Source organism: Pygocentrus nattereri, chromosome 23, assembly GCF_015220715.1.
Source record: "Pygocentrus nattereri isolate fPygNat1 chromosome 23, fPygNat1.pri, whole genome shotgun sequence".
Taxonomy (NCBI): Eukaryota; Metazoa; Chordata; class Actinopteri; order Characiformes; family Serrasalmidae; genus Pygocentrus; species Pygocentrus nattereri.
The window spans coordinates 15,371,562-15,385,416 of NC_051233.1; the positions used below are offsets into that span (position 1 = coordinate 15,371,562).

The 13,855-nt window shown below is 39.9% G+C and overlaps 2 protein-coding genes across 2 annotated transcripts; both read right to left on the reverse strand.

Moving 5' to 3' along the window:
- Positions 1–410: 410 nt before the first annotated feature.
- ccnb1 (cyclin B1) lies at positions 411–2,958 on the reverse strand. The gene is made up of 9 exons (XM_037533251.1): positions 2,861–2,958; positions 2,553–2,693; positions 2,372–2,464; positions 1,923–2,105; positions 1,663–1,821; positions 1,238–1,474; positions 1,021–1,161; positions 801–911; positions 411–725 (listed from the first exon to the last, which is right to left on the reverse strand). Exons 1-9 carry the CDS (start codon positions 2,879–2,881, stop codon positions 624–626), a joined length of 1,188 nt encoding a protein of 395 aa, XP_037389148.1. The 5' UTR covers positions 2,882–2,958; the 3' UTR covers positions 411–623.
- Positions 2,959–4,633: 1,675 nt separating this feature from the next.
- On the reverse strand, positions 4,634–10,948 carry slc30a5 (solute carrier family 30 member 5). Its single transcript, XM_017714133.2, has 16 exons — positions 10,500–10,948; positions 10,230–10,352; positions 10,045–10,111; positions 9,832–9,917; positions 9,644–9,731; positions 9,469–9,556; positions 9,296–9,372; positions 8,958–9,128; positions 8,558–8,846; positions 8,103–8,311; positions 7,696–7,853; positions 7,431–7,560; positions 5,971–6,199; positions 5,323–5,549; positions 5,085–5,213; positions 4,634–4,864 (listed from the first exon to the last, which is right to left on the reverse strand). Exons 1-16 carry the CDS (start codon positions 10,568–10,570, stop codon positions 4,694–4,696), a joined length of 2,313 nt encoding a protein of 770 aa, XP_017569622.1. The 5' UTR covers positions 10,571–10,948; the 3' UTR covers positions 4,634–4,693.
- Between the last annotated feature and the right edge of the window lie 2,907 nt (positions 10,949–13,855).

Consider the following 13,855-nt stretch of genomic DNA (forward strand, 5'->3'; position numbering starts at 1 on the left):
CACAGATCAGCACCTGCAATCCAATATTTCTGCATATCTAATCAGAAGTCAGCACTGAGTTAGTTATCTGTCCATTGTATAGTCAGCAAGTCAGATTTGAAACTTCGGTATATTTGAGTTTGCTCAGAAAGGATATGTCCAATGTTAAATCATGAGATGTAGAGCTAACAGATTTGTCACTTTATGGAGCACAGTAAGGATTTTAAGTAGTGGAATTTGAGTAACTGATGCTGCCAATGCTATGGTTCTGGGGAAGATGAGTGATACCAGTGAAACATGTGGAATTCCTCAAGCCAGGAAGCACAATGCAATGTTTATAAGGAGGAGAGTTGTCTCACACACTTTAAAGATAAAGGACCGACCATGTCTTCCTTATTTTGGGAAAAAATAAAAAGTATGAAGTTTAGTCATGACATGTACCTGTAATCAGATTTATTGCAATTTAAAATGTACAAGATTGCACAGTTTGAGTCAACTGGTTACATTTACAAATGGCAGTGAAAAACGCTGGTAAAAAGCATAACCTTAAAATGAGATTCCACAAAAGTCTAGGAAAGTAAAAGCATGCAATTAAGTTACAATTTACAGTCAGCACACAGTGCTAGGGTCCTCTTCAAATCTCACTAGGAGACCTGCTTGGCAAGGTCCTTAATCAATGATGACTTGAGCTGAGAGATTGAGGCAATCCTCATTTGCTTCTGACTGGAGTACTTGTTCTTAACAGCCTAAAAAGCAGAAGATTAGTGAATTACAGCAAAGTTGTTTAAAGCAAGATATCTTGTGCACAAAAGTAAACTCACCAGGTGTTTTGAGAGCCCCTCATTGACCTTTACAACATTCTTTGCAATATGCTGCATTACTGGAATCAGGTTGTCCTCCGTGTAGCCCATGTAATACTGCAGAGTAGGAGTCTAAACAAGAGTCAAGTAGTTAGTCAAGGGGGGGGGGGGGGGGGGGGGGGGGGGGGGGGGGAATCCTTTAGCAGGTCCATCACACAAGAGCAAGAGTAATGGAACTTACCCATTCCCCACAATGGAAGACCTTTAGCATGAGAGCAAATGCAGCACTGGCAACCTGAGAGGGAGGAAAGTGCACCACATCATAGTCCACCATGGTGAGCTCTACAAAGTACTTGGCCAAAGTGTGTTGCTCTGCTGTAACCTGCAAAAGAGTTCTGATTAGGTCTGATTTCTTAGCATTTGTTGCCAAAGAAACATTGAGAAGGGGAGTTATGCACCTCTCCAATTTTTGAAGCCCTTCGAAGGAACTGGAGAGGGAGAGGTCTACCAAAGCTGAACTGTAGGACTCTCAGGATCTTCATCTCCATCTCACGGATCTGAGCAGTAGTGTAGGCACGGTCTGTCACAAAGGCAAAGTCTGCAATCTCTGGTGGATACATTTCTTCATACTTTGAGGCAATGAACATGGCAGTTACACCAACAAGCTGGAGCTGCTTCTTGGGAACTGGATGATCCTGAAAACAGAGGCAACCATTAGTGACCAAATATCTAATGGAGAGCTCCTTTTAAACTGCCTAGAAATTCTGCCCCCCCATTAGAAATGCACCAAGCTCATGCTAGTCAAGTACCAGCCTGAAGAGGTCTCAAACCCCACTTGCACAAAACTTAGCAAAACTAAGTAGACCATTTTAAGTCAACCTACTTGAAGAAAGCGGTCAATGATTGCCACAGTCATGTACATGGTCTCCTGCAGTAGCCTAAATTTGATCTGAACCTGGACAAGCCAGTCAATAAGGATGGCACGCATGTTCCCAGTGACTTCCCTTCCTTCCAGATACCGTGGCCTGACAGCCTGATCAGCCTAGGGACAAGAGAACAGGCATGAAGTCAAACCGAGAGCAGCCTAGTTAAGAGGGAGGGGCAACTAGAAGAACAAGGCAGAAAGGAAGTAAAGCAGCCAACCTCAAGTTGCCGGAGGTATTTGTAGATGTCCTTTACATATTCACTGCAAAGCATGGGATTGTCATAGTCATCAGCATCTACATCTTTGATATTGAGCAGTACATCAGAGAAAGCCTGGCAGAGGTCCTCTGGTGCACAGCTAGAGGTTTCCATGGGTACAGGAGAGGAAGGCTCTGACAGAATCTGAAGCAAAAAAAAAATAAAATAAATAATAATTGTATAAGCAGGTTCCATTGCAAACAACCCTAGAAGGCCCACACATGGAATGATTCATTTAAACCTACAGTTGTCAAAAGGCACAGGTTAGATCAAGGCCTTTAAAGTCCATTTAAACCTTTACTTTGTACTGGGAAGTAGTGCTACATACAAAAACATAACTTGTTTCAGCAACACTGGATATCTCGCCAGTCTAGAGCCCAACATACATGGGCAATCCAAGACATCCTCACCTGAACCTCATGTTCAACTTCGGGTGACTGCTTTGGTTGCTTAACAGGCTCAGGAGCTTTCTTCTCAACCACCACGGGTACAGGCTTCACATCCTGTTTCACAAAGCAAATAATCCAAACAAGGTCATACACAGAAAGCTTATAAACTAAAACACTACAGTCGACATTATGTATTAGTTACCTTTTTCTTTATAGGCTGCCGTGGGAGGACTGCGTTCCCAATTTCACCGAGCGCAGCTCTTGGCCTGAGAGCAGGCTTATTTCCAATGACTGCTTTCCCAGCAATAGCATTTTGGTTCTCGCTACTGGCCAAGCGAGCGCTCTGGGAGGATTTAAGAGATTAATAGAAGTTAGACCCAGTTAAAACAGTGAATACAAAGAAGCTGAACTAGTCAAGCCTCATTTCTTAAACTGCAAATAGTATGAGAACATGCGTGTACACACAAGTTACTAAATTACTTAAACATCTCCCACAACAAGGCAACTTACCCTTGTAATACGAAGAGCCATTTCAGGAATCGCGTTGCTCTGTGGCTTCTGAAGCGAAGACTGCTAGGGGCTGAATACACACGTATAGTCAGCGCCTTGTCCTTCGGTTTAAATTGTCGCTCTTTCGAATTTGATTCGCTGCGTTCTAAAACTCACGAAATCTGATTGGTTGAGCTGCACCTGATAACAATGCGTTCCCAAGGCGACTCATGAGCACGTGACCACCAAAGGGCTCGTTGGTTAAATCTTTTCCACGGTGTTTTTGCTGGTAGTCCGTTTATTCAGAGGTTTGTACTGCCGCCTACTGTGTTGGAGCAAATGAAAGAACGAAGAGATTCTAAATGTCCATTGACTGTTCTAGGCCAGGGGTCACCACCATGGGTCTGGTTCTAAAAATAGCTCACTATAGCGCCACTTACCAGCGAGCTGCATCTCATAGTTTTGTTGCTGTTCTTTTTTAATCACACTTGCATTGGTGTAATTTTTTTTTTAATTTTAAAAATGTTTCATATTAGAGTTAGCTGGTCTCCACGGCAACCAGCTAGCGGGCGCAGCGAAGGTGAGGAGATGATGTACCCCCGAAAAAACAGCAACGATTTGGTATTGAAACAAATAACTGTCTTTTGTGATGATGTTAACACAACCGAGCATTTATGTTGAAACTTTGGTCTGATATCTTTGGTTATTTTCCAAAGTTCCTTTCCTCAAAATATTCTCTGACAAAGAATTTACGGACTTATTATGGACAATTACAACGACTTTCTCATAAACACTGTTATCATCCTGGGAAATTTTTAATCCACAAAGCCAAAGTTCTGTATTTTTCGCAGTTACTTTATTTTGTATTGCAAAGCTCTTAAACTGATGCATAATAAGTAACGTTACACCCACCAACTCTGTTCTTCAACTGAAGATTATGTTTTAGAATCTAAACCCTGGTTCTCTGTTATGTTTTCCTTTCTTCTGTGTTCTTTGTTGGTTGCACCCATCCTTTTTTCTTTTCCTTTGCTTTAAATTGCGCCTCGTTTGTTTGTAAATTGCACATATTTGTATGTATGCATGTTCTGTGTACAATAAAGTTTACCATAAAAAAAACCTGACAACATGCCAGAAAAAAGAAAGAAAACATATCATTTTCACAGTGAATGGGAGTTCTTTTTTACGACTGTGAAAGATTTCTGCGTCTCATTTGCTGTGACGACGGCAAAGCGGCACAATGTGGAGAGACGTTTTAGGACGTGTCACACAAGCTACCACCTTGTTAAATCATTGTTGATAATTATTGTGTGAAATCCTTAACATGATCAGTGTCTTCACATAGACGCATATAATTAATTAATAATAACATACAAAGGTAAATTGAACAAATTTGTTATTTAAGAAGTGTGTATAAAACCGGTAGCCCTTCGCATTAATTGGTACCCAAGAAGTAGCTCTCAGTTTCAAAAAGGTTGGTGACCCCTGGTGTAGGATAAGTTCCCCGGCATCGGGTTGCGGGTAGTGCCTGTGCAATCACACATCTATCAACTAACATCACTAGTTCTGCCTGGATGCAATCAAATCCTGAATCAAAGTTCCAACATCTGTTACTGTCTATTACTAGGGACAAATGCCCTCTTAATAACCTTAATTTCAGAGAACACACTAGCTGATCAGGACATACTGATTTGTTCTTTTTTTAAACTGTAAACTACAATAGTCAAATAGTTCATTTACAGGTTTATTTACAAACACACACTGCACTGTAAACATCACACCATTCCATACCATGAAGCACAACTAAAGAATTTTTTTTATTTAAAGGAGAATAATTTACATTTTTTACACAGTTGGTTACATGATACATGTGCCGTCTTTGTAATATTTCATGGATTCCATCTGTTGGGTCATTGCCAGAACCTCATGGAATCCTGTACTAAGGCCAGACATGTGCTGGAAATAGGCCTCCTTCTCTACCTGCACTGTCAGATTATTTACTCCAGCATCCTTAAGCACTGCAGTTACCTGAAAACAACAAGAAAAACCACAAGAAGTAAGAAGAATTCAGTTTTGGCTTGCTTCATGTAGTACACAATATGGCAAACAACTATGGAATTCTTATAAAGATTAATACAAAATTGATCAGGACATTTAACAATAACCATTGAATAAAAAGTCAGGACATTTAGGAACAAACTTCTGTATTGTTTAAAACAACACAATCTAAAGAAAGTTCTTGCTAGACCTGTTGAATAACTCGCTGCTCCACAACATCTGACATGATCTGTAGGTGAACAGTTCCAGCAACAACGTTTGCAGAATGTCTCCAGAAGTGTGGGTCACGATAAGACAAGACACCCTCTATTTTCTGAACCTGAGTTGAAAAGAAAAGGATGTTACAGAGTCCATCTTGAAAATTAATATGTACATCAAAAGTTCAGAAACATTTGATCAATTAAAAATACTCACTACTAAATTTATACCTTTTCAAGGGCAAAGTTGAGGTCCTTCTCATGCTCAGGTGGAATCCTCAGCAGCAGGACTTCACAGGCGTCCTTCAACAGGGGAATGACACTGAGAAAGATGAGTGTGGCAATGAACAGAGAGCATATGGGGTCTGCTATCAGCCAGCCAAACTGACTGATAAGAACCGTGGATATGATGACGCCGACGCTGCCCAATGTATCAGCCAACACATGCAGAAAGACTCCTGAAAGGATCCAGACAAAGTCTCAGTGCTTATGACAGATACAGATAACAAAAGCAAAGATGCAGGAAGAGTGTTTTCAGATTAGATTAGTTTTAGGCTGTAAAAGTCAAAGTAGACACAGTTATCATGTCTGTTAAAATGTTATGTAATATAATAATCATTCCAAAACTGATTCTGATTACCACTCTTTTCCCTCTCTATTCCCTTATCCAACATCGGCCAAAGAACTGAAACATAACTCGAAAAATAGTTAAATCCATGTGCATATAACCCCATGCTGAATCAGATTTATGAAATGTTTTTTGCTTCAACACAGAACACAGACTATCAATAACACCTCTAAAAACAAAATGGAAGAATCAACCATAAGAACAGCATCAATAAACAGTATCTCTCAGCTATGAAGAAACACAAAAGCTACCTCTCATATTAGCATTCATGCCTCTTCCTCCAGGGCTGTGGGAGTGACCATGACCGTGAGAGTGGCCGTGGCCTCCATGGCTGTGGCCATGTTCTCCATGCCCATGGCCATGGTGCGAGTGGCCATGCTCATGGCCTGAGCAGCTGCCCTTAGACGCTCCATGGGAATGGGCATGGCTGAAGGCACAAATGCCCACCAGGTTCACAATAAGTCCACCCACAGAGACTGGCTGTTTGGGAACAGTATAACAATATGAGTGAAACTTTTGAAAGCTGTGGGACCATTTCACTGAAGACATGAAGAGATGTTGTGTCAGAGGAAACAAAAAAAAGGTATACAATGAAATGTGAAATAATTAATCATATGGACTTCAGATTACCCCATAGTGTTATTAATTGACCTTTGGTCAGAGGGAAATTATGCAGTAAATTCAGTATAAGAGAGATAAGTTTAAAAAAACGATGAAGATTATATTGGTCAAAAGATATATATATATAAAATTGAGCAATTGTCATTAGCTTAGCTGTGGTTTAAATTTTAAAATGAGACATACCCCACTAGACGGTGCTGTACATCAGGTTTAACTGATATTTATGCTAAACCTGTTAATGACATCGCTTAAAAGCAAAGTTTATTGTATTTTCATTTTAATACTATGGACTATGGCCCATATACCTTCTGTCATAATGTGAACTTCATGGCACATTTTAATTTAATGCTGTATTACTTAATGCAACACACTCGGAGGTACCATACACAATAAGATGAACTGTTAGTTGCTGCAGTCTTGATTAGGCTTTTTCTGAATGCACTGTTCAGAGAATGTGTTCACCGACGTATCTCTATTATTACCCCCAAAAGGAAATTTAATCTAATTTTCTCGAGCGCAAGAAAAAAGGAAAAAATGTGCACTAGCCAGGCTGAACAATTCAAAATGATTTGCAAAGCTAAGCAGAATGCATTATCTTCAGTGGTTTCAGTATGGGCTCAGTGTGCAGTAAGTGGACCAGCCATGAAGCTCATTGTGAGTGTTTGTCCCAGTTGATTGCCAAATTATGGAGTCTTACACAAGGGACAATGTGAGCTGGTTTGCAGTTTGATGAGGAGATCATTTCAAATACTTTGCTTTAAAAAGTACAAAGTCTTCATATGGTAAGAAAAAAAATCCTGTACAGAAGATGTATCAAGATGCATCGATAATCGTTTTATAATCGCATTGCAGCCCTCTGAATCATAATCGCAGCCCTCTGAATTGTAATCTAATCGAACTGTGAGGTGCCTAGAGATTCCCACCTGACAGTTGTGTGTTAAAACCCTGAAATTACAGGTTTAGCCAAGCCTGTGTTAAACAGACTAAACTGCTGTAATGGTAATGAGAGAGCAAGAGCCTCAATAATAATGCTAGTACTCTTGAATGTTCACAGTCCCATTAAATTCATAAAACATAATTAAGTACTTGCCGCTAGCATCACTGTGTTTATGTTTGGAGGGTCAATGAGTCTGGAGATCGATTCCACAAACACAAAGAAGGCGATGACCATTAGGAATAAACCATTAATGAACCCTGATAGGATCTCAACACGGCCATATCTAAAAACAAAAACAAACAAAACTCACAGACATCATAATGGAAATATTCTGAATTACTTAGCAGTAAACTCAATAGCAGCAAACTCATATTAATTCTAAAAACAAAGTGAAAAAATGACAAAAAAATAGCCATACCCATAAGAGTATATTCTAGTTGCTTTCCATCTGGTCATAAGGGCAGCGAAGAGTCCTAGCACCAGAGCAGAGCAGTCAAACAGCATGTGGAAACCATCTGAGATCAGACCAAGACTGTTGGTCCATACACCATAGAAGAGCTCCACAAACGTGAAGGCCTGTCAAAAACCAACAGCATTATCACCTACACCTCATACACAATATGAACATGTAAATGGGCAGTTTACACCTTGCATCAGCATGCTTTTTTTGGTGACTGGGGCACATTCAATTTCACTGTGCCTCAAGAAAAGCCTGGTGTAAACAAGTCCAGATTACACAGTGATCAGATAATGATGAATGATGAATGAATGATGATGAAAAAGAGTTTTTTTGTTTCATTTAGATTTGTTCCATTTTTGCTTTACCAAGTTGAGACAGAGGAAGTAGAAGATTTGTCGAGAATCGTACTCCTCCAGGATCTGCTTGAGTGAGTCTTTGATGAATCGAGGTAAAGACTGGGAGCTGTGCTGCAGGGCATCTCCCATTAAGTTATAAAGAGGGATTCCTTCAGGCGAATACCCCACCAATGTGCCTTTCTGCCCTTTCTTAGAGGGAGATGACAGTATGCTGTCAGCTGAAATACACACAAAAGAATAGCTTTAATTGTACATCACATTTTGAAATAACATTCTCACCTTAAAGGCAAAATACAATAAAAAGGTACAATTGCATCATATTCATACTGGATGTAATGATTTATATTGTCTGGATGCAAATACTATTCTCCTGACCATGACACCAGAACTGAAACAGCTATTTATTGATCTCTTCATTTCAATGCTAAAGTGTCGATCAGAAATTAATCGTTTCTTTCACTCACACAGGATGAAGAAGCAAGCGCTGACCAGCACACCCCCAGATAGCACATGCTCAGTGCTCGCTTGCTGCCCTGGCTTGCTCATAGCCCGGAGCTGGTCAGTTAGAGGGTGTGTCCAGAAGTTGGCCAGTAGCAGACCACTAAGGAACAGGAAGATGGAGCCATAGCGAGCTGAACGTGGTGCTTCCAGCTTTGCTGTGCATATGGATTCAACATAGAAATCCAGGATCATCACTGAGAATATGATCATGACGAAGGGCATGATCAGACCAGACCAGGACTCCACCTTGCTCTAAGGGATTTCATTTTAGGTAGGTTATCAATACAGTGGATATATATTAGGTAGTGTATGTCTGACAGTGTGAACAATGATAAGATTCTTTTGTATTGAGAACTTATATACCTCAGTGGTGGCAGACAGTACAGTAACCCAAGGCAGCAGCACCATGGCGGAAACCAGGCTCGACAGAGCATAGAGACGCTTAGCTCCTCCAATCTCCACTGACAGTTTCCTAGAGTGTGTGCTGAAGGCCACCTTTAGACAAAGAGCCAGTACCAACAGCACAACTCCTCCCTGACAGAAAATTACAAAAAAATAAAATTAGTCGTTGTTGCTTTACTAATCTTTAACTTCTGAATAGTAGTTAGCTTCCAAACAGCATCCAAGTAGCAGTTATTTGTGAAGACAACATTATTACACAGGAATAAAGTTGCATGATAAAACTTACTAATATTACTCACTTTATGGTCTGCCACACCTAAAAAAGCAATCCCAGTGTACAGTGCATGGGTGAGAGCACTGTCATGGTGACCCTCAGCTGCAAGGTAAACAGTTAAGGGCTGCAAACTTTAGTTTTAAAAACTATAAATGGCATTAAGTGGAATACAACACACAACACGTTGTCCAAGGATACGGTGCTCTGCCATTTTTGCCATGAGGTCATCATTATCAAACAGAAGTAGACATATGACTGCAATGATGAAGAAAGCAGCACCTCTTGTCTATAAAACAAGCACAATAATATACATTCTGGAAAGCTAACGGACAATTATTACTTTTTAGATAGTTATGTAATATACATCTCCAACCTTAGAAGGCCCTCCTCCAGAGCTGGTGAAGAGAACGCTAAGAAGAGAGATGACTACCACATCGCTGTGCTCAAATAACAGCAATGTCCTGCAACAGTTAAACTTGGCATAATTTTCTTGCCATGATAAATATACACATCTATGAAAGCATACAAATTAATTTCAAAAACAGGGGCCCACAGCCTTACCTTAGTGGTCCACAGAGTGTAAGGCCAAAGAAGCCCAAAAGTGAGATTATACTGCTGATGACAGCATGTTTGAGGATTTTGATCCACTGAAAGAGAAACAACTGATAAGACAATGTCTGAATTATGAAGATTTTGCATACATATCTAAGTAAGAGTGACATTAAGCTTTCATATGTAGCTCTTAAATGTGTATCAGCATCTTTCCCAACGTACCTGTCTTTTGGCCACCATTTTTCCTGTCGAGAACGGTTTTTGAAAGAAAAGCAAAATCACTGCACACCTGTGTCATAGAGACAGAAAAGACATACAGAATGTGTGGCATGGTATATTCTAAGATGAGGACCATGATTATTTTATAGGTTTGTTATAAATTCAAAAAATCTTAAGCAACTTCTTACCCTAATTTAAGAATGAAGACAAACTGTACAATATGTACAACTTTGAGGAGGTCATAGGATTCAAAAATTCCTAAAGCCTTTAACATCTTGGTGAGTAGTAACAACACAATATACCTGGTCAATCTGAAATAAAAGACACAAAGATAAGTTAAATCCCAACACAAAATACCGAAAAGACAGAACCATTTCAAGCTGTGCTACATACGTTACAAAGGTTCATATTAAATTAATTAAAGTTAGTTAGCTTAGCCAGTTAAATGCAGGGCTTACCTGGCATTTGGCACCTCAACTCGACCGAGCTTCCCACCCGAGATAACATTACTACTGTATTTGTCGTCCATTATGTTGCTGTCGGGGTTGTAGGTTACTTAGACAAATACAAGAAAAATTCCACGTATTTATATTTTCAGCCTACAAAGTGACCACCTGAAGAAGTTAGCTAGTTAGCTTAGCTAGCAAAGGGCACTGATGGCTAAAGAATAGCATTTTAGTTCACAGTTTTTCCGGCTAGCTAAGAACTTCCGTGTAATTTAGGATCCTTTTCGTCGGACCTCAAGTTGCCTCAGAAAATCGGTGAATATTAAAATATCCATTTTTGTTTAGAACTCAAATATGTAACTGCAAATCTTCACAGATGTGCTTCGCTACAACGTTAGCTAGCCATGTTAGCCATGTTAGCCACGGCATCGTCCGTGTAGTAATCAACGTCAACATTTCCTAAAAGATGGCGGCGAACTGCGTCATCTTTCAAAATAAAATACCACCAACGTTTTGTTTTTCTAAATTAAAAGTCGAGAGAGAGAGAGGGAGAGATGGAGAAGGGGGGGGGGGGCCGACGACAGAGAGAGAGAGACAGAGGGAGAACATCCATCCATCCATCCATTTTTATGCCTTCAGAGGGAGAGCAATGAAACTGAATACGGGCTTGGAAAACTACCTGAGCAGCAACAAATGTTCTAAATGTCCATTAAAGTTTGGAATTTGTCAAAAAATGACAACATTAGTGATATCAGGATGTGACTGATCCGTAATGAAATACTGTAATATCACTTAGTAGTGGTGATTCAAGCTTCTCACCTCATTTGGTACCACTCTCCACCCTTTCAGACTGTAGATTGATGCCATGATTTCAGAGTGAGACCTAATGGTGCCTTGGCCTTATCCTGACTCAGCTCTGTGGCTTATATATGTCTCCATAATTTGCTCTGTAGAAAAGGTCAAGTGAGTGAACTGTACCATTAATGTCAACAGTAACTGTAATAACCATTATCAATGTTTCTTAATGTGGCCTGTCAACAGCAGCCCAGGGGTGGATGGTGTGATGGCCAGTGCCCTTTTAGTTGCCCTTTGATTATTATTAATAATAATACTATTATATTATTATTATCAATAATAATAATAGCAACATACTAATAACAATAATTTATTATTGTATTTGTTGTTGTTGATTATTTTATTGACAAAACGCCTTTGAAAATGCTTTCGAACGATTGAATTTTTATTTTTTATGGATTTCTCCACTTGTCAATCATCCCATTGGGCCGGGGCCAACAATGGGACGGCTTGTTGCTTATTGTTTCGTTAGGACGTCCTGTCCAGAAGTCACTCAAAGAAGCACGATGGGGTACAGGAATAAGGTGGATATTATCGTGTTTGTACCATTTCCAGCCACTAGATGGCCGTGTTATTCTAACCTGCATAGTTCTCTCGGTGCGTTAAAAGCTGTCCATGAATGAAACGCTCGAAAGGACCACAAGTGCTCCATCATGGAAGCAACACGATTAGGTGCATTTGATTCCAAGTGAATATATGTGAATCTTTGATCACATTAAGAGCACACATATTCATTACCGAAAAGGCTGAATCATTTCAAGCTATCCTATACAAACTCTCCTAGCACCTCTCTAGCAATCATATTCACTGGGGGTCTGAAACACAGCCCCCTTTAAAGACTTCAACTGCCTTCCCAGTGAAGGTAAAGACAAGAGGCAAGAGCATTTCTAAAAATAAATACAAAGTAAACATTTTTAATAGTAAATACTAAAATATGTTACCCCAGCTGTGTCATAAGGATGTGCAATACGATTTTGAAAACCCCTACAGTGGGCCGAATTTCTTATCTGTCTGAGGCTTGATCCCTTATTACATATTTATTAACTATGAAGAGTAAGTATAATGTTTGTGTAGGAAAACATCTTACTAACTATCCAATCTCTGCTGTGGTCTATAAAAACATGTAATGAGTAGCAGTGTAGGTACCCACCTTGAAAATCATATGATTGAAAGAATGCTGTTCTCTGAAGCATGCACCTGATTTAAATTCTAGTTTCTAAGATCTCTGAACAGTGCCATGGAGGGGTGGGGGTGAGTGTTACCATATAATTTGTACTCTGACTAAAGGGTGTGTTACCCTAGTAATGTCATCATAAGTTCATACTTCTAGTTAGCTGCCTTTTCCCTCACATTCTTGATGCATGCTGGCTCTGTACTGGGAGCATGGGCTGTATAGAATGACCACAGTTATATAAGCGTGCTGTAAAACGGGTTTCTCTTGCAAGAAATGCAAGCACAGGACTGGGTGGAGTAGTGATGACATCACCCCAAGTCACTCAGCGTTCAGCATCTGAATCAGATCTTCCGCTGGTAGTGTAGAGCGACGAAGCTGGCTGTAGTTTGTCAAAGGCAATTAGTTACACATGAGGAAGACAGTTTTATTAACTGCTCGGCAGGAGTACGGCCCTCGTGTGAGCGGATTTATGCTGGACACACACTAGCTGTACTTGGCAACAGTGCCAAGTGCCAAGACTGAAAAAAGAGGAATTTGGTGTAATTAAGCACCCCCCCCCGAACACACACACACACAACACTTGAATGAATGACTTTCACACACTTAGAACAAACTGTGGAGGAATGAAAGGGGCCTGTGGAGGTGGAGGCAGAAAGACAGAGGAGCTAGAACAGCACAGCCCGTTGGCACTGATTTGTTTAAAGGTTCAACTCTGGCCAGTCAGCCAAATAATATCTGGTGCAGCAAGAAATGGGCCACTGTCAACAATTGCATGTAAATGGTAGGTGAAGCGGATTAATGAGTGTGGATAACTTATAAAGTGGTACGTTTGTGTGTGTGTGTATACATATATGATCACAAACAAAACCTAATGCAACTAGAATAGTAAGAGAAAGAGACTTTAAGATATATGGTAATATAAAGAGATTTTAATCCTACTAATTTTGGCCACTTATATGTTGGCCCATTTGTCATAAAATCTTTACACAATGTAAAGGGCAGCTGATGTTTTCAAAGGATATAATCATTTTTATGATGACTATAAAATCTGTGTCATACAAAACCTAAGATACCATGACAGTAAGATGTTTATCAATGAAAAAATAAGGTCACTATGTTTAATTTTATCCATTAGATCTGGAAAGCTTAGTAAAGGTTACGTAATGGATCTGCATGACTGGATCTGTATGATTTTCTGTAATCAAGTTAACCAGATAACGCTCACCTCCAGAGTGTATTATAGTAGCAGGAAACAGTGGCTTAGTATTTTATCAGAACTCTGAGAACCTTTGACTGGACTGTTCTTTCTTAGAGCAGGCCTCATATCAGCACATTTCTT